The following is a 26,946-nucleotide window of genomic DNA, read 5'->3' as shown; positions in this document are numbered from 1 at the left end:
AGGATCAAGTGGCAGCCGTTCCAGAGCGCCGAGCTGAACTTCACCTGGCTGCACTACCATCTCTTCCAGGCATTTTTGCTGCTATTTCTGTCCACTTTGTGTGTGTGTGTGTGTGTGTGTTTGGAGGTGCTGGGGTTGGTCGGTGGTGGTCATCGTCCCAGGGAAAGAGAGGGAAGGGAGCTGCCTGCCGGTTTCTGGAGCCTCAGTGTCGGAGGAGAGGATGCCTGGAGGGAGAACAGGGGACGGAGCCGGGTCAGGGGGCTGCGGGGCGGCTGCAGCCCCAGGGCGGGTGCTCCAGGCTGGGCTGCGCGGGGTGCCGGCGTGGGGCGTCCTGGTGCTGGCGCTGGTGCTGGTGCTGGTGGTAGGAGGGGGAGGCGTGGAGGCGTGCCCCACTCCCTGCAGCTGCCTGGGAAACACGGTGGACTGCCACGGCCTGGGGATCCACGTCGTACCCAAAAACATCCCCAGAGGGACAGAGAGACTGTGAGTACTCATACGCTGGCCACGTGTGTGTGTGTGTGTGTGTGTGTGTGTTCATGTATTTCTATGCTTACGAGGACCAAATGTTCTCCCGCAGATAGAGAGATGAGGAAGATTCTCCAAAGTGCTCCTCACTTCTTTAAGAGGCCAGATTAAGGTTTAGGGATAAGATTAGAATTAGGTTAGAGTTAGGGAATGAATGTTGTCAGTGAAGGTCCTCACAAGGAATATAAGTGTGTGTGTGTGTGTGTGTGTGTGTGTGTGTGTGTGTTTGAGTATTTATGTGTGAGTTGGAGAAAGAGAGAAAAACCCCGTGTGTGAGAGAGAGAGGGAGAGAGGATGTGTGTGTGTTTGAGTGTTTGTAAGAAATAGAAAGAAAGGGTGGGTGTTTGTGTGTAATGTATATGATTATATGATCTCTGTGTGTGTGTATGCCTACTCAGATACTGTGCAGTGGTCGATCTGTATCAGTGCGACTCATAGCCAATCCTGCCTTAGTCCCTGTGTGTGTGTGTGTGTGTGTGTGTGTGTATTTTCTGTGTGACATTCCTGGCTCTTTTTCTCTCATGCTAGCTCTCGCTCTCTCTGCCAGTAGTCTGTTTAACTTCATATCACACACACACACACACACACACACACTCACACTCCCCAGTAACAAACACATCGACTCTCCACTTGACTCCCTTCTAGTTCCTGATAGAAAGTGCTGCTCTATGCTGACTATATTCCTGTAATTGTTATCTATATTATGTTATATATTAATTCCTAGAATTTTTAAATAATTCTCCATCTTTTCATAATCCACGTCACATTTTCTTTCTGTCTCAGTCTAAGTTCTGCTGCTATTTTGCAAATCCTGTTAACACTAGAATCATATATTTTTGCATATTTTTATTCATACATCTCTACTTAGCATCTTCCGGTGTTGAAGATGCTAAGTATTTGCTCTGTTAGTTATTTTATTTTTCTTTGTTGTATCCTGTTACTGCTGCAGCGTCCGAGTTTCCCCACGGGGATCAATAAAGTTTGATCTAATCTGATTTTATTTGTTTACTGTATATGGACCCCCATTAGCTAAAGCAGCAACTTCTCTTCCTGTCGTTCATACAAAAAAAATAGAACGCAAAAATCACATGTAGTAGCATAAAATTACATACATACAGTGCTCGTGTTCCTACATACAAGGCAAGCTCACATTTAATCAAAACAGAGCAGTTGTCAAGATGTGATAAAACTAGAACTTAACAGTTGTACTAGGTGTTAAAGGAAAAATCCAGCCTCAGAAACCTTTACACTGTTATACATCATCAATATGTGATGTTATTTTGTGATAATGTTGTAAATTTTTTTTTTCTGTGAACCCATTTTCCCTCAGCCTGCCTCGTCTACTCCTACTTCAGTTAGTGATTTCCTACGTTTCCCAGAATGCCCTTCGACAACCCTCAGTGAACTTGTTGCATTCAGTACGTGTCAGTGGCAAAAGTGACAGCAATAGCATAGTAAATACAAGAGAGCTTTTCCAGTTTTTCCAGTCGAGAAAAAGTGAGAGTTGCGCCCTTACTCAACCCCAACCTGTCTTATGGCTGCATTGCATTCTGGTCAATTTTCTGTCACTGTGGGTGGAGAAATTGGTTTCTCAGCCTCTTCTACGATGGATTTCTCCCTGTATGATTGTTGAACGTCGGTGTCATGTCGTTTACCTTTGGCCAGTTATTCATTGGAATAAGAAAAATACACCTAAATGAGCCCAGAAATGCAAGATATATTGCCAATAGCTGTTTATTAACAGAGTTGAAGTGTTTCAGGGTGGATTTTTCCTTTTCGATCTCTGCATCGATGTATTTTAATGTTCCAATTTAAAATGATCTAATCCAAACAATGTATAGGCTGCAGTGGGGACTGCAGCTCTGCAGTGTATTTCCAGTATGTGTGCATAGTCACACTGGTTTGTGCCTGCATTGACAAGCAAGCAGTCTTTCTGTTTCTCTCTCTCGTTCTGTCTCTCTCTCTTCCCGTCTAAATGTATGTATGTATGGGGCTCTTAGGCCAGGGTGAACATGTATGCACAGTGTGTATGTACATTGAGTGTGTGTGTGTGTGTGCTTATCTCAGGTCTAGAGTGCCTGTGTGTGAATTATTGATGATCCTCAGGGGTGCAGCAGAGCCTCAGATACATTATCCTTCCTCCTCTCTGGTTTACTGTAGTGTGGAGGATGTTTTCCCCTCTGAGGCTGATAGCTTTATGATCGGGGATGAGGGCTTGGGCTCCCAGTCAAAGGGAAATGGGCTGGAAAATGCTGTCAGCCTGCAGACCCACTGGCCCGTCGGTCTCCTTACATTACTGAGGCGTTCCCGTTCCTCTGGTCAAGGTATTCCTGCTCTAACTGACTGAGTCGTGAAACTGAGAAAAATGATTCAGCATCTACAGAAACTCCTGCTCTGTCAGAAATATTGCTGGTGCAGAATATCATTTAGTAGAATTTATGGGTATACTTTTATGTTATTAAACTTAAACCTGAGTCTTGACCTATAAAGGATAAGGCTGGTGTTTTTTAATGCATTGCTTACCGTCAACAAATCCTATGAAAATAACAAAATCAGCAATGATTTTGTTTTGCCAACAAGTCTCGTCCATGTAGCCGGTGCCCAATGAAACCATGTCTCAGCAGCCATAGAACTCCATTGTATTAAAAAAATGATTAAAAACACGTCAAAGAGCCATGCTGCTGCTCTGGGCAACATATTTCATCATCACGATGCACCGGGCCGGCCGACTTTTTCCTCAAACAACTTAATAAGCCGGCTGTAAACACTTTGTGATCTCAGGAAAGTAGTTCCGTAGCACCGAAAATAGTCCCCGGCGTAATGAAGAATTTCTTCCCATTTGAATTTGATTTGGTAATAACTACAACAGCCTGACTTTTCGTGGTAACAGTTAGCGATTTTTAAAATGTAAACTATGTCTTTGTGAGCTGTATTTAAAGGTTTTTAGCTTACAATTGGAGCCAATGACTTCCGGGTTGACGGCTAAAAACGGTACGTGGGAAGTCAGAAAGTAACGGGAGTAGAGCAAACGCATTGTTGATTTTGTTATTTTCATAGGATTTGTTGACGGTAAGCAATGCATTAAAAAACACCGGCCTTATCCTTTAAGGTGAGGGATCAAAGGTGAAAATGGTGGTTTTGGCTGGATTAGTCAATTTTGAGATATAATATTTTGCATCTATAACTACTGTAGTTTCATAAAATGTATAAAAAAAAAAAACATTTTATTTTTCGACCATTTTCTCGAAATGACACATTCCCTGTATACAGTTCATTGTTTTCAGTTTGTAGAAAATGCCACCGATTTTGACCACAGTAGTTAGCGTTAGTGTCGCTAACTCAGTACCTGGATGTTATGTAAAACGCATCACTTCCTGTGCGACGCTACTATTTCCCTCCAGTGTTCTATCAGAGTGTCATGTTATGCTGATGGTTTGGTTGGAGCTTGGAAAAGCAACCAACACTAATAGCAATTAAACGTGAATGTTTTACCACAAAAATGTTATCACATAGAGCTTTAATGATGACCAGTAGGGATGGGACGATAAATTGAATTTCGATATATCGTCCCATCCCTACTGGTCATCAATACAAAAATGTGACAATACGTATCATGAGGCAGAAAAATGAATCGCAATGTTAGTTACATTTTACTCTTCTGTAGTAATCACAAATGAGACGCTTGATCATCACGATTTCACAAACTCCACTTTGTAAAGACATTTTTAAATTGCTGTTTACATTCTAGCAGCCAATGCCATCACTAGAAAGATTTGTGGCTCAAAAATAAGCATAATTCTGCACAGTCAGACTTTGACTGTGCAACTTTTATTTATTACATCATATCGTGGTTGTATCGAATCACGAACCTCATGATCACGTATCGAATCGTATCGTGAGATAAGCACATCGTCTCATCCCTAATGAGCAGTGAGCGGGTTACTCTGTACATGTAAACATAGCCAGTGTTACCTTTTGACCTTTTCGTGGTGTTTGGTGGGCTCTGGCAGCGTAGCGGTCTGCAGAGCCAGACAGGAGCAGCCGAGCCCCGCCCCGCCCCGCCCCGCAGCAGGAGGAGCGACTCATTAAACAGCTATTTGTTAAAGGGCTTGTCGGCCAATTAGCATGTAAAGTGATCTGAGTGTGTGTCAGCTGGACAGTTAGCCACTGGGGGAGAGATTCAGCGGTGTGTGTGTGTGTGTGTGTGTGTGTGTGTGTGTGTGTGTGGACAGTATCCCCCTGGCGACAGCCGGCAATAAGAGGGTCATTTATCAAGGTGACTGCAGCAGTCAAACTATACCCCCCCGCCTCCTTCCCCTTCCGTGTTGCATTGTCATGGCAACGCTGAAAAATGGATGCCCCTTTGGGCCCTGATGGGAACGGTTATTTGAGCAGAGAAGAGGGAAATGTGTGTGTGTGTGTGTGGCTGAGCGTGTGAGAGAGAAAATGGGTGAAAGGGTGAGATGTGAGTATGTGAGGTACTGTATGCTTTAGTGTGTGTGTGCTTGTTCTAGAAATGGGGCTGTAATGTCTTTTGCTATTGGCTGATTACTCAACAATGCTTCAGTATTAGGATCCAGAGTGTTTGCCTTAGAAATTGTTTGTTTTTTAATGAAGCAGATTCGAGTAACAATGAGGTCAGAATGATTTCTGCTTGCTCAGCGTTTTGGAGTGCAGGCTGGAGTTTCAGAAATGTCTGTACAACTAAACTCAAATCTGCTTGAGGAGCGTTCATGCATAATAATTGATGCAATATCATCTTCAAGGCCAGATTCTCTATGTAGGAGAAAATGGTCTATCAGCAAACCTCAGTTTTACAGTTCACGCCACATCATGTGAAAACAGTATCAGTCTAGCAAACATTTCTGGGGTCAAAGGTGATGGTGTCTCTTTGTGTTTAGTGTGTTTGTTAGTTTTTTAACCTTTAAAAGTCCAATATTTACTTCATTATCTCCTGCATTTTGCATTTGTTTGGCTACAAAAGCTGTTTGGAGAAATTTCATAGACGTTTAATGCTTTTTTTTTGAGCTGTAAAAATATGGCCCCTTTAATTTTTATAGTTTGGGAGAAGGCGGAAATGGAAATGGAGTCAGCATGGCACCTAGTTTTTTGCGGACGGTGTGAAGATTCGAAGCAGTGACTTTCTCTGTTTCCTTCTTCCCACTGGATGGCTGACGACCAATCAGAACCTGCTGACATGTCATTAGCAGGTCAAAGGTCAACACTGCCAACCTAAGACCAGGAGCAGGGAAACTTCATGGGAAACTTAAACAAACCCCTCCTCTGTCAACGTGTGTGTGAGAGAGTGAGTGAGTGAGTGAGTGAGTGAGTGAGTGGGCGTGAGAAAGAGGAAGAGTAGGTCAAGGTGTGTGTTGGTGTAAGATGTTCTGTGTGTGTGTATCTGACAGGGAGAGAGACAGAGAGACAAAGAAAGTGACAGAGTGAATGGGCCAATGTGTGTGTGTGTGTGTGTGTGTGTGTGTGTGTAGTTCGGGATCTGCGCAGAGTTCCTGGATACTTCAACACAAACAACTCCCAGCGAGGCTTGGAGCCACACACCGCAGTCAGTTGCACACCGCAGAGTGAAAAAACACACACTTGGACTGTCTGTGTGTGTGTGTGTGTGTGTGTGTCTGAGTGTTACTGACTGTTTATTTCTGTTCCTGGATGCATCACTATAGACATTGGGAGTGAGCATGAATCATTGAGAAAAATTTTACACTACGCATATGCATGTGTTTTGTGTGTGTGTGTGTGTGTGTGTGTGTTATTGCGGTACTCGTTTAGCTGCCAGTGAGGCAGCTAATCGAGTGTGAGGAGGATTAGCGTTAGCGCGCGACGCGGTGGGCAGAGAGCGGGAAAAAAGCCATGCTGAGATGCCACACACACACTCAAACACACTGACACACACACACACACACACATGCACACGGACAGTTAGTTACAGTTAGTTACACAGTCTCTCTCTTGGCTCAACCTCAGCTTGAGCGGCAATCTACGATCCATAGTGCATATTATTATATTCTATTATATATTTATATTTATTATATATTATATATATTATATATTTATATTATATTGCAATACAAATATGTGACAATACGTATCGTGGGACAGGAAAATGAATATTAGCTCCATTTCATTCTGCTGCAGTAATCACAGTTTCACAAGCTCTCCATCCAAATTATATTATTTACACTTTGTAATGAAACATTTAAATTGTTGTTTACATTCTAGCGAGCCAATGCCATCGCTAGAAAGATTGATGGCTCGGAAATAAACAAAATTATGCACAGTCAGACTTTGTTATCATTGAACTTTTATTTATTACATCGTATCGTGTTAAGCACATCGTCCCATCCCTAGCGGCTTCAGTCCAAAAATATCAGTATCCATGTTGGCTGAACTGAACCTTACAATAGACGGTGAACTTTCCGTACAAACAGCTGATCTCTCGCTGTGTGCGGGGATGCAGCGTGGGCAAAAGGGCAAAAAATCTGTTGCAACCTTGCAAGAAGAGAGAACGAGAGGAGTGAAAAAATTCAGCGACTTTTGGAGAACAATTGACATCCATTTAATATTAAAAACCACCATCGCTGCAGTAGCTTTCGTTCCACCCTGACAAAGGCTGCTGCAGCTGAAACGTGTTGGCTTTTAATATTAAACCTTTGTCAGTTCTCCAAAAGTAGCTGAATTTTTTTCTTTCTTTTCATTATCTCTCTGGACACCAGCTCAGTTTTCCCCTCTCTCCCTCCCTCCCTCTCTCCCTCCCTCTCATTCTCTCTCACACACATTCTTTGTCTATTTCATTATCTGTGGCTGCCAGCTCAACTTCCTCTCTCTCTCTCTCTCTCTCTCTACCCCCCACCTTCTCCCTCCCTCTCTCTCTCTTTCTCCCTCTTTCTTTCTCTCTGTCATGATCCGTCTCTTATAATCATCTTGCCATTTCCCCTGCAGCCCCTCAGTGGCGAGGATGCCACTAATGAACTGTCATTAGACCTGCTTGTGTGTGTGTGTGTGTGTGTGTGTGTGTGTCTGTCTGTGTGTGTGTGTGTGTGTGTGTGTGTGTGGTAGCTAATGCCAATCAGATCCACTGTGCTGCTTCTGAGGAAGAGGAGGAGGAAAAGGAGAAGAGGAGGTGAAGGAGGGAGGGGGAGAGGAGAGGAAGAAAAGGGGAGGAGGCGATGAAGGATGAAGAGGAGAGGAGGTGAAGGAGGGAGGGGAAGAGGAGATGAAGGATGAAGAGGAGAGGAGGTGAAGGAAGATAGAAGAGGAAGAGGAGGGAGGACGAGGGGAAGTGGAGGAGGTAAACGTGGAGGAAGAGGGCAGGAGGAAGGAGGAGAAAGGGGAGGATGACAAAGGAGGCAGAGGAGCTGAAAGAGGATGAAGAAGGGAGGAGGAGGAAGAGGGCAGATGGAGGAAGGAGGAGGTGAAGAAGGATGTGAAAGATAACTAAGCGTGTTTTCACATCTACAGTATTGTCTGATTGCTGAATCCGAGGATAATGTTGTTTTGTTGCATTTAAGTATTGCCGCAGTTACATTTTTCACTGTAAAATTTCAAGCAAGTTGTAATTTATCAACAAAAGCTACGTGGAAACTGTCATTTCCCTCCCTGGTCAGGAAAAGAAAATCGTAGCGGCTTATTTGAACTAGGGCTGAACAATTAATCAAAATTTGATCGAAATCGCAATATGGCCTACTGCAATTTTACAATCGCAGGAGGCGCAATATTTGTTAAAGGCGAAATGTGTGTCAAAATACCATTTTAAATTAAACATCGTCATGCTGCAGAGATGTCCTGGCCTACACATCATATTCTACAGACTTAAGAAAACATCTTTGTTTGGTACAGATCCCCGCAAAAATCACACCATAATCATTTTAATACGTTTTTTTCAATGAAAATGAGAATAATGATGTAAAAATTACCATTCCCTCTAATATCGCAAATCATATCACAATTGCAATATCAGTCAAAATAATCGCAATTAGATATTTTTTGAAAATCGTTCAGCCCTAATTTGAACTCAGTAATGTTTACTCCTTTAGTTCAGTCCATTTGTCCAGTTGAGATGTCATTTGAACTATGGTGGCGCCAAATAACAGCACAGACACGCCTGGAAATGCGAGTCTCAGTCCTCTGACAAGAGAAGTGCAGTGCGGTTCGCAAGGAGTGACAAAGTAATCCGAGCCAGCTACAAGAAAAGACCCCAAACGCAAGGGTTTATGGGTATAAAGAATGGATGTTGACATCTGATAGCCAGCAGTTCCTCGTGCTTGGAAAGCCTAGAGGTCTGGATTAATGCTCATATTCAGCTATTTCTTCATGTTCTTACCTGGTTTGAACACCGGATAAATTACGGACAACAGTGCAGACAAGTCCATCATGCTTAGCTAAAGTTACATCAACTGGAATTTGATTTATTTTGACTTCGAAAAATCTCTGACCATGCAACTGGTTCGTTTGTAATTGGGCGATGTGAAACTAAACGAACCGAATACGAAAATGTAACAAAGTCGACTTTTCCACTGGTTCAGACCAAAGAAAATGAACTGTAGGTGCTTCTAATGACTGTCTGTGTGTGGCTGTGTGGGTTGGAGGATTTTGTGTGTGGTGTGTATGCGTGTGTGTGTGTGTCTTTTCATACTCCACTGGTCCCGGCGTCGTGCACAGATGCTCAATTGATTAGCGGATTAAAATTAGCCGTCTGCTGTGATTGGCCACACATCGGACCCCGACGTAACCTACTGCTCACTATGCATGTGTGTGGGTGTGAGTGTCCATATGTGTGTCTTTGTCTGTGTGCGTGTTAGGATTTGTCAGATATGAGCTTTTTAAAGGCCGATACTGATGGACTTGAAGCTGCTGATGGCAGATACTGTGGTGATATTCAGTATCTTTAAATTTGACAATTTCCAAGCCAAAAAAATGACAAGTAGCCAGTGAAACAGCATGTAGACTGTCATGGGACACTAAAACTCTCCACTGAAACATGCTGTACTGAAATTGTTTTCGGTGGTGCAGCAGTGGAGTGAGGCAGGTTTCTCTCTCTCTCTCTCTCTCTCTCTCTCTCTCTCTCTCTCTTTTCTCCTCCCTCTTTCCTCCTCCTTTCCTTCCATGTCAGAGCTAATGGTGCAGAGCAGCTACAGTGGGCTGTTTCAGATGAGTGGATCGACTGCTCCACTGCCCACTGAGGCTGTGATTTGCTGCGACTGTGTGTGTGTACGTGTGTGTGTGTGTGTGTGTGTGACGCGTTCTGCTTTAATGAGCTATTGTTTGGTGGAGTCGCCACTCGAGGGGAGTCTGTCGCTCAGCTGACCCCTGACCCCGCCATGCCGCACAAAACTCAATTAAGCACGCCTCATCACTCCGCAGGGGTGTGCGTGTGTGTGTGTGTGTGTGTGTGTGTGTGTGTGTGTTCATCTCCCCCTTGTGTCTCTTTCCCTCTCTTCCTCATAGCCCTCCTCTGCTGTTTTTCTTTGGTGTGCAGTCGGGGTTGAAGAGCTGTACAAACCCCTGCAACTAACTCCAGAATGTAACTGATGCTGTGTGGTGGAGGTTTTTTCTGTGTCTCCTGCTGACAGAGACATGCTAGCTCGATCGGTGTGTCGGGCACGGTGGGACAGTCCCGCTGATGATGGCCGAGATCTGAAGCGTGTTCGTCTGTTGCCACTGATCTGATTTAAGAATAAATGTAGACATTAGGGATGGGACGATATGCTTTTCTCACGATACGATTCGATACGCTATATATTTTTCTGTCCCACGATATGTATCGCGATATATTGAATTTCGATATATTATCCCATCCCCAGTGGACACATTAGTCCAGCGGTTCTCAGCCGTTTTTTGACTTGTGACCTCTGAAAAAAAAAACAGCTTTTCCCTTTTCAGGTTGTTTCACTTGTTTAATTATCAGAGGAGACAAAGGGGCAGAAAACTGTTCAGTATTTCACAAGAAAAAAGCAAAAATTTGAGAAAGGTCAGGAAAAAATAGACATGATAATAAATTGGTGTAGTAGAAATATGTTTGTTTCCTATCCCCTAAATCATCTTGCGACCCCTCAGAATTATCTTACGACCCAGTAAGGGTCCCGACCCCCAAGTTGAGAACCACTGTATTAGTGCATACAGTTGGAGCAGCTGGTCATTTCTTTTTATATTCAGTATCTAACATCTGAACCTTTTTGAGTTGTGTGCTATTTCCTGGTATCTATTTTCTAAACAACATGTAAACTTTGTGAGTGTGTTTGTGTGTCTGTGTGTGTGTGTGTGTGGGTGGGTGGGTGGTGTCACGCTTGTGTGTGTGTGTGTGTGTGTGTGTGTGTGTGTGTGTGTGTGCATCCGCTTCCATGCATACTGTATATGTAGGTGTGTATGCAGTGTCTGAAATGAACTTTTTAGCTCTCCTGTTAAGAAGAATTTTTACCTGCCAAAATAAGCAGTATACATTTTTCAAAGAAATATGTCACCCTGCCTGTTTGAAAGCTGGTTAGTGTACAGAAACAGAAACAGGTTCTGTGTGAAACATTAACTAAAGAGACAAGAGCAGATTTAGTGACTCGCTACATCGGAATATTGTTAAGTTTCAGCTAACGTTAGGCTTGATATCCATCCAGGCAGCGGAAAGACAGAAACGTTTTGAGTGATTCGGAGACATTGTTTTGCTCTGATTTGATTGGCTCACGGTTAGAGAGAGTGTACAGTGGTCAGCAGGGGACAAAGTGTGAGAAAAGATAAAGACCAAAGACTGAATACAGCCGAGGCGTTCTAATATTATCGGCTCAAAAAGTTACCGCCCAGTGTGGCGGGAGACCCGTATTGATTTTTCTACCAAAGACACGCGGGCAGTAACTTCAGACCCTGTGTGTGCATACATGTTCTTATATGATGTGTGGTTGTACAGGTCACCTCTCTCTCTCTCTCTCTCTCTCTCTCTCTCTCTCTCTCTCTCTCTTTCCCTCTCTCTCTCTCTCTATCTCTCTCTCTCTCTCTCTCTGTCTCTCTCTCTCTCTCTCTCTCTTTCCCTCTCTCTCCCCCTCTCCCTGCCCAGTCGAACTGTCAGGGTGATTTCACACACATCGAGGGAGTGATTCTGGACCCCCCGCCACGACCCATCTCCATCTTCCATCCCTCCCTCCATCCCAGCCAATCCCCTGCCTCTATTAGTGACTAAAACCCTGATGGCTGCCCCCCCCACATCCCCTCCACCCCCCCTTCTCTTCCCTTCAGTCTTTTCTAGAAGCCTCACTCTGTTATCGACCTGTATTTGCCTCCATTTCTTATTTGCCTGTTTGCCTCACTGGTTGTATCTCTCTCTTTTTCCTTTTGGCCCCAGAAACAAACAAAAAAAAAACCCCACACACTGTTGTTTTCCTTGCATTTTCCATGGGTGAAGTCTAGGTCGGGTTCACACACTCTCTCTCTTTCTCTCTCTCTCTCTCTCTCTCTCACACACACACACAGCTTGACAACTGAACAGGACGGACAAGGTCAAACTCTGCTCCACCCTTTACAGTAGTACAGGAATATGACACCACACACACACCCACACACACACACACACACACACAGGGCTCAGTTTACCTCTCTGTCCACAAATCCTCGTGGGAAGAGTGACATCATTCCCGCTCTGTCTTCCCAGCTGTCACTCAAAGCAGACAATGAGGTCACGGTTCTAAACCACTCCCACTACAATAGCATTGCAGTGTTTGGCTTAGTATTCATCTATCACAATATCACATACCACATAATGGCCGCACGTCAGTTATGCATACTAAGTGGTTGGAAACCTGAACTGTAGCAAAAATGAAGGGTGGGAAGTTTGTTATGGGAGATGTAAGTCCAGTTTATTCCAAAGTGCAAGAAGGTGCAGTGTAGCAACAGGTTTCAGTCACAGATTTTATTTAGTCAAAAGATACGTTGGCTATGATTGGCAACACATGAAGTGTTTCAAGCAAGGTGCTACAGCATGTAAAAAAAAATTCAAAATTCAACTCTCAATAGTTCAAAAAGTGATTTCATCCTCCATAATGGTAGTGTTTGGTCGGAAAAATCCCTTAAAATAGCTAACAGCTAAAAAGTTTTCTACATGTCAACAATTATTTTGTAAGAGAAGGTGACACTTTTCTCCATCGGTGGCTATCTCATCTTGGAAGGAAACTCATGTCTAAACAAATGTCTGGCAGAGGCAGCGATGTCATTGATTTCCTTGCTGCTTCAAGCTGACTTTGGGCTAATTTACTCTACAGGAAAGCGCAGCTTGTCCTCGAAGCGAACAGTTGAAAAGGGATTTTTTTTCAGTGTCAACTGAGAGAAAATAACTTCAAAGAGAACTCCAACGAGCCGTACAGTAGAGAGATGTTTTTACAGTGTAAATTGATAGAAAATGTCTTTGAGGAAAGATCTAGCTGAAGGTAGATGTTTTTGAAATGTAAACTGAGAGAGCCTGACTTTGAAGAGAGCTCTTGCTTTGTCAGTGGTAAACTTTGGCCTGTTACCTCTGTAACACTATCTATCTGTCTGTTTATCTATCTATCTATGTATCTATCTAGGGAAAGTGAATGAGATGCACTCTCCCACTCTTGAAAGAATACACCAAGTTTCTGGGATGTTGGTCACTTTACCTGTTATATAATGAGAACGTACTGTAGACACCAGAGTCCTCCATAGACGTTTTGCTCTGGTGCTCCATGCTGACACTTTAGCATATACCATGTTGAGTGATAGTGATAGATTGTTGGAAGACATGTGTTTTCATAAGAAGAGAACATGGTGGATTATGGGTGACTGTGTGCAGCTAAATATCACTCTCACCTGAAATAGTTCCAAAAAATAAACATGGCTATATAACATCAGCTATATTGAGTTCATGATGTTTGATTTTGTTTAAATGTATGAATCTATAGTGCAGGCCATGTAATGAAACCACTGAAACCATTTTATTAGTGAAAGGTCAGTCTTCTTACTTTCGATAATGATAGTTGGATATGATCACTTATTTCACGGCTTTGTTGAATACTCAATTCTGATTGGCCAATGAACACATTCTGAGGTCTGTTGTTTCTGAATCACAGCCTGCTGTTTCATATCTAATCATATCACTCTGCAGTCAAGAAGTCTGGGCTATATTGTTGTATCTATCTATCTATCTATCTATCTATCTATCTATCCATCTATCTATCTATCTATCTATCTACCTTGTGCAAAAATACGTGAACTGCTTGGTTACTAAAGACAAACACTCGGCTAACTGAGGTTAGAAACATGGACGATTTTTCCAATATTTTAAATTATTTGGAGTGCAGAAAACTTTTCATTGCTGGTTGTAGGCCAAACGGCAGTCTTACTAGATTTGTTTACGTTTCTATGGTTACAGTTCTGCTACAGTGTATCCATGGATGATAGCTACAGACGTTTCTATGGTTACAGTTCTGCTACAGTGTAGCCATGGATGCTATACAGACGTTTCTATGGTTAGGGCTCTGCTGAACTATTTTTGGAAGGAGCTTATAAATTACTTTAGCTTGTAATAAAACAGCTTGAGTCATATTTTGCATCAAATTATTAATGTCATAAGGTGATAATGTATTAATGTGATAAGGAGCTATGTATTAAGTGGGATAATGTTCAGGCCAATCTTATCAAAACTGTATTCCTTTAACACCTCCCACTGACCTGCCTTTGAGCAAGGCACTTAACCCCCAAGCTGCTCAGTGGCCAGCAGTAGAAGACTGAAAAAGAGCAGATGTGCTGAGTTCACCTTCTTTGGATAAATAAAGGTTATTAAAAGATAATTTGCCAGTATTTGGATGGCTTGTGTTCATTCCCTCACTCCTACCAGAGCCTGTTCCTGCTCCGCCACATGCCAGCTCCTCTCCCGGGGATTGGCCAGCAGGCCTGCTGTGGTGTAATATAGAACTGCTGTCATTGGCTAGACCTCCTGCTGCATCCAATCAGTAGCTCTGTTGGACACTGTTTGAGAGAGAACTTTGTGTGCGTGTGTGTGTGTGTGTGTGTGTGTGTGTGTGTATGAAAGTGCATGCATGTAGACGTGTAACTTCCCTCAGTCCACAGCTGACTTCCTGTGTTCTGATCTGCTGTCTGTCTGCTTTTCAGGGATCTGAACGGGAACAACCTGACTGTCATCACCAAGATGGACTTCTCTGGTCTCAAACACCTCCGAGTCCTGTGAGTCCCCGCCGCATTTACACTGACATGTACATTCACATTTTAGTCGTTCAGCTGACACTCTCATCCAGAGCGAGCGAGTGAGAAAATAAAGCCTTCAGTGTGTTGCATGAAAAGCATGAAAACGTTGGTGTTAAAAAGTTTAGCAAAAAATTGGATTGTGGGCTACTGAAAGTGTAACACTGGAATCAATGAGAGTTTCCACCTCCTACCAAACCATTGTGGCAGGTAACTAATATGGCGTGACAGTCATCAGACTTCATGGAAAAATCCACTCTAAAACACTTTAACACTGTTAAAAAAAACAGCTATTGGTGATATTCCTGCATTTATGGGTCCATGCTGTTGTTTCATGTATTTTTCTTTCTCCTGTGGATAGTTGGCCAAACGTTGACGCCATTTCCAGCCTTTTCCAGATATTTCCAGCAGCTACAATGGAGTTTGATAGCAGAAAATGTTTCAGGATGTAAAACATCAGCGGTAAACGTCAGGTTTTGGTGTCAGTCCCTCAGAATCAAAGAGCGAGGGCTTCTTTCTAGAGCCGCCATTTTGCACCAAGAGACGTTCAACAATCATACAGGGAGAAATCCATCGTAGAAGAGGAGAGAGACCAATTTCTCCACCAGCAGGAGCAGGAGAGAGACCAGAATGCAATGCAGCAGAGAGACAGGTTGGGTTTTGAGTAAGGGGCGACACTTGACTGGAAAAACTTGCTCTCTTGCATTTACTATGCTATTGCTATTGCTAATGTTCCATAACTAGTTGGCTAGCTAGTTATATTTATTTGCCCATACGCCCACCATTGATTTAAAGCAACAGGTTAATGCCCGTTCTCTGGGGGTTGTCGAAAGGCCTCCTGGGAAATGTAGGAAATCACTAAATGAAGTAGAAGTAGACAAGGCAAGTTGAGGGAAAGTGGGTTCACCAACAAATTACATTACAACACTTCATCACAAAGTACCTCCTGGAATGTGTTGAACATCACAGAATGATGAGACCCAACAGTGTAAGAGGATCCCAGCATGGATTTTTCCTTCAAGTGTCTTGTCTTAGTCCTTCTCTCATTGCTGTTGGCTACACTCTTGATGGGGCAGCAGCCTATCTTTACTTAGCAGACGTTTTTTCTACATTTCTTCAGTAGTTTCAGGTCTGGTGGGAATGTGGGAATCATGGCTGTGACGCCACTGAAAGCCAGAGGGCACAGAATGATGCTTTAGCTCCACGGTGTCACATGAGCCACCCTGAGGTGCTTGTACGGTGTCAGTGTCAGTCAAATTTACAACAGGGAGAGGAGGGGGGGGCGGTTAGCTGTGACCTTTTGACCTGGAAACACAATGCCCCCTGGGAGAGGCTTGGCTGGCGGTGGTTTCCTGTGTTAACCAGGGGATTTGGACCGTGGTGAGTGTCAGTGATGGACATGAGGTGTTAAAAGGATGACATGCTAGGAACTAATGACCTCTCCGGAGGCCTGCTCAGGACAGATTAGCAGCCCATTGGGAACCAGGGGCACGTTGCTGTCAGGAAGGGATCAAGTGTTACACCAGTAGTCTATAATGTGGAAGTCTGCGGAGTGGATTTATCAAATATACACTGCCCAGGAGTGGCCGTGGGAGAAAAATATATATACTTTGAGGCCATGATTTACTACACCAATAGACATTGTGCCTTCAGACTTATTAATTGGAGTGCGCAACATACATATTATTCCCTTGTTTTGGTTAGTTCATATTGTGATAATTATATTTATGCTTAATGTGTTTTAATGTGTTTTTATTGCAGTCATCTAATGGAGAATCAGATCAGTAACGTTGAGAGAGGAGCTTTTGACGACCTGAAGGAGCTGGAGAGACTGTGAGAGCAAGCACACACACACACACACACACACGCAAACACACACACACACAGAGGATAGAACTACCATTAACAGTAAATTGACTAGAATTTGTATAAATATTTAATCCTAATCTTTGGTTTTGTGTGTCTGTCCATCCAGTCGCCTCAACAAGAATCGTCTCAGCCAGCTGCCAGAGCTGCTGTTTCAGAAGAATGAAGCCCTGTCTCGACTGTGAGTGCTGTCTCTGAAAGCTTCACACACGTCCACCCTATACCCTACATCCTACATCCTATACCCTACATCCTATACCCTACATCCTATACCCTACATCCTATACTCTACATCCTATACCCTACATCCTATACCCTACATCCTATACTCTACGTCCTATACCCTATACCCTACATCCTATACCCTACATCCTATACTCTATGTCCTATACCCTATACCCTACATCCTATACCCTACATCCTATACTCTACATCCTATACCCTACATCCTATACCCTACATCCTATACCCTACATCCTATACTCTACGTCCTATACCCTGTACCCTACATCCTATACCCTACATCCTATACTCTACATCCTATACCCTACATCCTATACTCTACATCCTATACCCTACATCCTATACTCTACGTCAAGGGTTCCCAAACCCCGGGCCGCGGACCAGTGCTGGACTGCGGAGGTGCTACTTCCGTGCCGCGGAATGGCTACGGAATTACAATTTTCTTTATCATAATTTTTTTTTTCAAAAATTCAAAAAGTGTTTAATTTTCCCACCTACACCAGTCATGTTATTTCATCCAAAACATCAAAAATTAGAAATGTGTTTCTTTGACTAGCGGCAGCCCTGTGATCGGTGGAGTTTTGAATGTCGGCTTGGCGGTTCATTAGTTGCGGTTCCGAACTGCACAGCACAGCGCAGTGTACAGGCAGAGATGAGTGGGCCTCAGCAAACCTCCATGGACCGTTTCTTTGCGGGCTGTTAGGGTAAAAGAGATGGTGATGCACAACCGGAAAATGTTACCAAAAAGAAAAGCAAACAAACGTCGCTGCAAGAAGGGCTTCATATCTCGTTGCTCACCGAATTGCCAAAGCTAAAAAGCCCTTTCCAATCAGAGAGGAGTTAATTCTGCCCGCTGCAAAAGACATCTGCCGTGAACTTTTTGGGGAAAAAGCAGCTAGCATGGTAGGAAATTACTGTTATGAAGAACAGACTTAGAAGCAGACTCGATGTGAGGAATACCCTGCGCGTCTCATTGTCAACCATCACGCCCCGGTATGATGTTCTTGTGGCCGGCAAACAAGCCCAGGGGTCTCACTGACACGAATATCAGTAAGTTGATGCTCATTAATATTTGTAAAGCTAGCTTGATCTCTACATTTACTTTTAGAAATGATAGGCTGAAATCACTGTGTGAGTTGCGTATTGAAGTAATGTCTTTAGTGACGAAAAGGGGAAGAAATGTCTAATTATGAAGCGGTCTGACCGTTGAAATAGGCTGTTATTTACATAAAATTAGCCTTTGTTGCCACCCGCTGGTGAGTAAATATATGCAACTAAAACCATTGTAAATTAACCATTGTAAAACAATAATAATAGCCTAATAATAGCCTACTTTTTAAAATGCACTTTTTTTTTTGCTACGATGCATATTAAAATTGACCACCGGTCTGCGATTGTTTTTTTTATGTATGCGCCGGTCCGTGGCACAATAAAGGTTGGGAACCCCTGCTCTACGTCCTATACCCTATACCTTACATCCTATACCCTATACTCTACATCATATACCCTATACCCTACATCCTATACCCTACATCCTATATTCTACGTCCTATACCCTACATCCTATACTCTACATCCTATACCCTATACCCTACATCCGATACCCTACATCCTATACTCTACATCCTATACCCTATACCCTACATCCGATACCCTACATCCTATATCCTACATCCTATACTCTACATCCTATACCCTATACCCTACATCCGATACCCTACATCCTATATCCTACATCCTATACTCTACATCCTATACCCTATACCTCGCATCCTATACCCTATACCCTACATCCTATACCCTACATTCTATACTTTACATCCTATACCCTACATCCTATACCCTGCATCCTATACTCTACGTCCTATACCCTATACCTTAAATCCTATACCCTACATCCTATACTCTACATCCTATACTCTATACCCTACATCCTATACTCTACATCCTATACCCTATACCTTGCATCCTATACCCTATACTCTACATCATATACCCTACATCCTATACTCTACATCCTATACCCTACATCCTATGCTCTATATCCTATACCTTACATCATATACCCTATACTCTACATCCTATACCCTATACCCTACATCATATACCCTGTACGCTATACCCTATATCCTATACCCTACATCCTGTACCCTACATCCTATACTCTATATCCTGTACCCTACATCCTATACTCTACATCCTATACACTATATCCTATATCCTATACCTATACTCTACACCCTACACCTTACATCCTATACCCTTCATCCTATATTGTACACCCTACATCCTACATCCTATACCCCATATAACCTACTGTGAGTATTCTGCCTCTCTGGTGCCCCTGCATCATATATCCTATACCCTATCATATATCCTATATCTATCATTTTTGGGGGCATTTTCGTTGTTTTTAGGGGTAATTTTATTGAACTATGAAATCATACATTTGCACTGCATGTTAGCAAATAAACAGACAATATTTGTTATTTTAAATCATAATATACCATCATATAAACAGAGTAACAGAGACATTTTCTAATGCTTCAGGCTGCGTCAGTGATGTTCTGATCAAAAAACGTTCCATGTTTCTCACCCAGAATGCTCTGCAAAGTAGTTGCATTCAAGAGTGGATATTTTTTTCTCATTTAATAACTGGAAGCTCAGAGGCTTTTGAAGATACAAGGGTTTTTGCTGGACCTAGTCAAACTGCCGTAGATTTGGCCATCATTGAGATCCTTCCCATGGCTGTTACTATGTGGCTAAATGTCATATGCACACACACACACACACACACTGCTCCAAAGCCCTTTGTTGAATGTGTGTTTGGGTTAGTGTGGGATTGGGGAGGTATCTGCTACTGCCTGGAGACGCTAGGAAACACATACACAAACACTGCTGGAGGCAGAGAGAGACAGGAAAAGAAAAGCAAACACAACCAAGCTCTTTAATTAACATTTCTCCCTGATTGATCCCTTCGTGACAGGTGATGTGTGTGGGTGTGTGTGTGTGTGTGTGTGTGTGTGTGTGTGTGTGTGTGTTTAGGATGGATTAAGAGGCTGAAATACAAAGAAACACTCTTCCTCTGCGCGTGGAGGAAGGGAGGGTAAAGTGGATAACAGCCATAAAAAATACAACTAATTACAGAAGAAAGTGGAGAGGAGCAGGTGGACGTGTGTGTGTGTGTGAGAGAGAGAGAGTGAGTGAGTAGGTGAGAGAGAGTGAGGAATAGTGAAAGAAAGAGTGTGTGTGTGTGTGTGTGTACGTGCGTGTGTTAGTGTGTCCATCCTGCTTGTTTGCTAGTTTGCTTTTTTGGCAATTTCACACTCTGGCTCCCATCAGGGAATGCCCAGATGGACTTGGCATGTTCGATCAATCAACACACACACACACACCACACCACACACCACACACCACACACACACACACACACACACACACACACACACAGTGTGGGGCCATTAGCACCTCCTCCTGCAGGAGTGATTTTTTTTTCCTCCTGCTGTGTTGATGGGCTTCATAAAGTCCCCTGTCCCTGGGTTCTCCGCTGAAACACACACACACACACACACACACACACACACACACACACATGCACACACACACACACACGTGCATAACTATACATACATACACACGCATATATGCACGTATATACCCACACAGAGAGCCCCACACATACTTCCTTTCTGTTACAATCTCTCTCTCCTCATGCACGCGCACACACACACACACACACACACACACACACACACACACACCAGGGGAGTCCATCTGTGTTGCTTTTCATGTGTGTGTGTGTGTGTCTCTCTCCAAATTGCCTCCCCTCCCTCCCTCCCTCCCCACCTCCATCACTCTCCCTTTCCTGTGGTCTTTTTCACTCCACTCTGCTCCTCCTCCTCACCTCCTCCCTTCAGTCTGTCACCTTCTCGTTTATTACTCCCTCTCTCTCTTCATTCTGCTTCATTATCTTACAGTTAAGAGTCTTTTTCATTTACATGTTAGTCATTTTTAGCTGATCTTCATATCCAGGCCGATTTAACAGTGGAATAAGCTTCGATTCCTGGATCACCAACGTTACGGTCATCCAGCAGTGAGATGTGCCTGCCTGGTCACATGACATTTTGTGAAACGAGCACTTTTTTCTTCTTCTTTTCTTCAAGTTTTGCTTTGCTAACTCAGGAAGTGTCAAATTATAAAATCTTGACCTGTATCCGCGACACCTGTCTTTTTGTGTCTCTTCCTCTCTCTCTGTTGTTCTTTCTCTCACTGTCTCTCCCTCTCTCTCTCCCCCTCTCTCATTTCTTCTTCATCTCCCCCTTTTCTTGTCCTTGTAGACTCTCATTTATCTCTCTCTTTCCCTCTTTTCTGTCTCTCTCTCTCTCTCTCTCTCTCTCTCCCCCTCTCTCTCTCTCCTGTCTATCATGTCTTTTGTTGGCGCTGTATGGTTGTGTGGTGGGTTAGCTCCACACCCAGAAACGCTCCTTTGTGTGTTTTGATGACACCCAGAGACTGTGTGTGTGTGTGTGTGTGTGTGTGTGTGTGTGTGTGTGTGTGTGTGTGTGTGTTGCTCAGCACCTCCCTTTAGCCCCAGGGAACCCAGAAGTTATGGGAGCGTAGGTGGATCTCACACACAGACCCACACACCTTGACCTGGAGGTGAACTGTGTGGTTAGCCAGTCTATACAGAGCCACAGCAGGTGTGCTATTGACTGTGGATGGATGGGAGTCACTCCATCCCACAAACTACATATTACACCACTGCTACTTCCTGTCTACTGTAATAATAATAATAATAATAATGGTTTTTTTTGCTCAGCGCTTTTCAAAACACTGTACCATGGAGTTTTACAAAGCAGTAAATAAAAAAAAACAACCCCAAAAGATAAAATCAACAGTAAAAGTAAAAAGCAATGTAAGCAAAGCAAGACACAGAAAAGCAAAACATAACAAGCCAACAGTGAACAGGTCGTCTCCCATGTCCCGTCCGACCAATCAGTAACAAGTAACAAGTCACCTTGTTTTGACCTGTAACTGCAGCGCCCCTCTTGGACCAGTTTTGAAGATGCTGGGTGGTGAGATGCATCATTCCCCCAAGTTTTGTCAAAATCGGATCAGCGGTGTCTGAGATATCGTGCGACACGCTGAACAAACAAACGAAAAGGCGACCGATTCATAGTCTTACCCCGATTCGAGAACAATTGAAAAATTATCTTTACATAAAAGCAAGTCTGTTAAAGTGAGTTTTAAGAAGTGATTAAAAAATTCTACAGATCTAGCAGCTGGAGCCCCTCCGGCAGGTCGATCCGAAGTATGATGGATCACTACTTTTTTTAATCTAGACTTTGGAACAGCCAATAGGAAGATCTTGTTTTTAATCTGGATTTTGGAACAGCCAATGGGAACCTCTTGTTTTAATATATAGACTTTGAAACAGCCAATAGGAACCTCTTGTTATTAACCCAGTCTTTAGGACAGCCAATGGGAACCTCTTGTTTTTAATATAGACTTTGGACCAACCAATAAAAACCTCTTGTTTTTAATCTAGACATTGGGACAGCCAAGAGGAACCTTAATCTTAATCTTAACCTTTAATCTAGACTGATGCAGCCAATCAGAGCCCTTTGTTTTTAATCCAGACTTTGGAACAGCTGATTAGAAACGTCTTGTTTTTAATCTAGACCTTAATACCTAAACACAGAAGCAGCTAAGGAACCCGTCTACACACTTCTGTTTATCTACCTACTTTGTTGTGCATTTTAATTGTCTGCCACTGCTGTGTGTTGTACAGCACAGACTAAAGCCTGGGATTATACTGGGACTCCTAGTAGTCTTTGTAGTGTAAATATCTTCTCACTATAGAGTGGATTACAGCCGTCTGTATATACTGCAGGCTGCAGTTTATTTGCTTGCATATGTGACCTTGTGTGTGTCTATGTGTGTGTGTGTGTGTGTGTGTGTGTGTGTGTGTGTGCGTATACGTGCATAAAATGAAATTTGAATGATCCCCATGGGGAAATTGAGTCGTTGCAGCAGCAAAATCATAATAGCATACAACAAAGAAAAAATGATATGGGATTTAAATACAAGTATAACAAATGTGTGTTTGTGTGTGTGCGTGTGTGTCCGTGTGTGTGTGTGTGTGTGTGTGGAAGGGGGGTTGGGGGTTTGTTGGTGTCTGTTATGAACTTATTAAATCGAAATTAATGAAAAATATGGAGAAAAAAAAAGAGTTATAGCATTATGAGTGTGTGGAAAATAATAGCAGTCGATCATACTTGACCAAAAAAAAAGAATTAACATATGCAAAATATGAAATGCTAAGGAATGAAATGTGTGTGGATGTGCACGCTTGTACGTGTGCCTTTATTAATGTATGTGTGTGTGTGTGTGTGTGTGTGTGTGCGTGTCTCCTTGCAGTGAACTCTCCCTCAGACACTCGGGGTGTTTTCCTCATTAGGCTGAATGGCAGCGCTGTCCTCATTAGCGCGGTTGATTGGCGTCCCGGCGGCGTCTGAGCGCGGCTAATTAACGGTGTGAAGTTAACGGGGGCGGCGATGGCAGCTGCGGGGCTGCGGCTGTTTAGAGGCTAACCGGAGTGTGACCTCGCCGTTTACCACGCTAATTTACTGTGATTGAGGAAGAGCAGCATACCGGAATAATGTGTGTGTGTGTGTGCTTGAATGTGTGTGATAATTGCTTGTATTTGCATCTGTACAGTATAATTGTTTGTGTGTGTGTGTGTGTCTGTGTGCCTGCATTTGTACATGTATGCTAATTACTTAGATTTGCATTTATACAGTTATTAAAAGTGTGTGTTGTGTATTTGTGTGCATGTGTGATTTGGTGAGTAATTATTCATACATGTGTATGCACTATGAGTGTGTGTGCGTGTGTGTGTGCATGTGCCCTCTGCTTATAGCTGAAGAAGACCAAACCAGGCTAAAATTTGTATTTGTAATAAATATCCAATTAGTTCATTTAAAGGAAAAGTCCACCCTTGTTTGTGATGACTTTCCCTCAACCTGCCTCGTCTACTCCTGCTTCAATTACTGATTTCCTACGTTTCCCAGAATGCCTTTTGACAACGGGCGTGAACTTCAGCTTCAGCTGTGTGTTTTACGTGCAGGTGGAGAGAGAAAGATACTGATAGCGTTGGGAGTTTTTCCAGTTGAGCAAAAGTGGGAGTGAAGAGAGAACCGTGCCGTGCCTGGTTGTTCAAATTATAAAAAAGCCATCGAAGGCGGCGTTGTATTTCGCACACTCCCGACGACAGATCCACAAAGATGCAAGCTGTCGCTGCAGTGCATTCTGGTCTCTCTCCTGCTCCTGTGGGTGGAGGAACTGGTCTCTCTCCTCTTCTACGATGGATTTCTCCCTGTATGATTGTTGAACGTCTCTTGGTGCAAAACGGCGGCTCTAGAAAGAAGCCCTCGCTCTTTGATTCTGAGGGACTGACACCAAAACCTGACGTTTACCGCTGATGTTTTAGATGATGTCACATCGTCACGTTTGGTCAGTTATCCACGGGACGGGGCAAGAAATTAACTTCTTTCTCAAAGGTAATTTTTTGCAGCTGTGATCTGATATTTTCAGGGCCATTTTGGTCCTTTTCAGGGGCATTTTTAACTATAAAATAATACATTTGCATTGCATATTGGCAAATAAACACTTGTACCACTAAGATTTGTTTTAAGTTCTTTCCCTTCCTGGAAACTGGCAGCAGGCCTCACAGAAGAGGGTGGTGCTGTTTTTCCCTCTCCGTCCCAACCCAGTCCATCTTCACCCTCCACTGTTGATTTTTTAATGATATTGGTTGTTTTTGTTTTTATTGAAACAGTGGTTTGTGTGGAACTAGTATTTTCTCCTACTGCTGGCTGCGTGGTGCCGCATTTCCTCCCGCCTCAGGCTCTGTTCTCGGTTGTTTCCTGATCGAAAAACCGCTTCATTCTTCTCTCCCAGAACGCACTGGGAAGGAGTCACCCGGTCATAGACTCCACAAACCAGCTACGGTAGCCCTCGAGGGACAGTAGCCACATTCATGCGTTAATATCTTAGACTTAAAGAATAAAATGTGAACACGGTGAAAAGCAAACATGATTTAAGGACATTTTTTGCCTCCTCATTTTTAATTTGACAGGCATTTTATGAACTTTCAAGGGCATTTTTCCCCCGAGCCCCTGTTGCATTCTGATGCTGCACCGTCAAACCACAAAATGAGCCGAGACATTTGAGGCCATCGTCGCCAACAGCTGATTTTTAACAGCGGTAGAGTTGTTTCAGAGGGTTTTTCCTTCAACTCTCCCAGGGTCCGGGTGTGACTCCCCCTGGTGCCACCCACGCTAAAACTGAAAACACTCGTGTATAAAGAACTTTGGATGAAAGCGTCCGGCGAACAGTGGGTATGCATGTGTGTTTCAACTCATTTGCACATGCATGCATTTCTGTATTTAGACTATCTGCAGGGCTCAAGCGGAGCTCAAACCCTTCATCACAGCGCACACTGGAGGAGGATTTTCCCAGAATTCCAGTTTTCCCTAACGCTGCGAGTGTGGGACGCCCCTGCTGTGTGTGGTAACGGCTTCATACTGGAACAGGATCTGTGGTGAGGGGAGCCACCTTCACTGCCCGAACAAAAACCTCGTCACTGTTATTCTATAGCCCACTGTGAGTCTGTGTGTATGTGTGTGTGTGTGTGTGTGTGTGTGTGTGTGTGTGTAAGGTCAGGCCAGGAGCACTGACTCCTCCTGTCATGTCCGTCCAAAGTAAAGCCGACACACTGAGAGCACCAAACCCCAGTGGCTCGCTTCAGTGGAAAGGCATGATGGGAAAAGACACACACACACACACACACACTACTGTGCAAACACCCTATCACTCTGAGACGGACACGGAGGCAAATACTAGCGAGGGATTTAAGACAATCAGATTCAACTCTCTCATCTCTCTCTCCTCTTTTTCAGTTTTCTCTCTCTGTCTCTCTTTCTCTCTCTCTCCCTCTCCCGTCCCCTGGGCTTTTTTGTCCTCCTTCCCCTCCTCTTCCTCCTCCTCCCTTCTTTTTTTTGTTCCACCCATCACCTTTCCCTCGTCTGCCCTCAGGGTTTTTCAATTAAGTGCTCTGCTCCTCTGCTTCTAGGGAGGATGGAGGAAGGGAGGGGGGAGAGAAGGGATAGAGGAAGGGGAGGAGAGGAAAAGATAGGAGGACATAGGGATAAAGAGATAGAAGAAAGAGAGGAGAAAGGAAGGGATAGATGGAGGGGAGGAAAGGAGAGGGGGGTTGCAGAGGAAAAAGGTGGGGAAAGGAAGGAGGGAAGGACAGAACATACTGATGAAGAGGAAAGATGGAGGGAGGAGAGGAGGAATCAAGGAAGCGAGCTGAAGGATAGGAAAGGGATAAAGAGGAAGAATGGAAGGGGGAAGAGATGAAGGAGAGGAGGGGAGAAATGAAGGAAGGAAGGAGGTAAGAAAGAAGGAATGGATGGATGAAGGTGCCTGTTTTTTCTTTTCTCTTTGTAAAGAAAAACTATGCAACCCTCATTAACACACACACACACACACACACACACAGTCATATAAGTGGAACAGGAATTTGTTGTTATGTGCTATTTAATTTTTTTTTAATCATTTTTATTCAATTGTATTTATTGTATTTGACATTCATTCAATAAAGCATAATGAACTGGAGAGAGAGGGAGAGGACGAGAGAGAGAGAAAAAGAGAGGGAGAGGGGGGGAGAGAGAGAGAGAGTGAAAGAGAGGGAGAGGGGGGGAGAGAGAGAGAGTGAAAGAGAGAGAGAGAGTGAAAGAGAGGGAGAGGGGGAGAGAGAGAGAGAGTGAAAGAGAGAGAGAGAGAGTGAGTGAAAGAGAGAGAGAGTGAAAGAGAGGGGGAGAGAGAGCGAGAGAGAGAGAGTGAAAGAGAGGGAGAGGGGGAGAGAGAGGGAGTGAAAGAGAGGGAGAGAGAGAGAGAGAGAGAGTGAAAGAGAGGGAGAGAGAGAGTGAGTGAAAGAGAGAGAGAGAGAGTGAAAGAGAGGGAGAGGGGGAGAGGGAGAGAGAGGGAGAGAGTGAAAGAGAGGGAGAGAGAGAGAGAGAGAGAGTGAAAGAG

General features: G+C 43.6%; 1 protein-coding gene across 1 annotated transcript in view; it reads left to right on the top strand.

The window, feature by feature from the left end:
* Positions 1 to 220: 220 nt before the first annotated feature.
* Positions 221 to 26,946, top strand: part of LOC139913179 (slit homolog 1 protein-like) — a 75,213-nt gene continuing 48,487 nt past the window's right edge. The window contains exons 1-4 of the mRNA XM_071901141.2: positions 221 to 483; positions 14,647 to 14,718; positions 16,498 to 16,569; positions 16,712 to 16,783. Of these exons, the coding sequence (XP_071757242.2) occupies positions 221 to 483; positions 14,647 to 14,718; positions 16,498 to 16,569; positions 16,712 to 16,783 (479 nt within the window). The remainder of the gene's footprint in view (positions 484 to 14,646; positions 14,719 to 16,497; positions 16,570 to 16,711; positions 16,784 to 26,946) is intronic.

Source organism: Centroberyx gerrardi, chromosome 3, assembly GCF_048128805.1.
Source record: "Centroberyx gerrardi isolate f3 chromosome 3, fCenGer3.hap1.cur.20231027, whole genome shotgun sequence".
Lineage (NCBI taxonomy): Eukaryota > Metazoa > Chordata > Actinopteri > Beryciformes > Berycidae > Centroberyx > Centroberyx gerrardi.
Note: the sequence above shows the minus strand (reverse complement) of the source record. Positions and strands in the feature narration are given on the sequence as shown.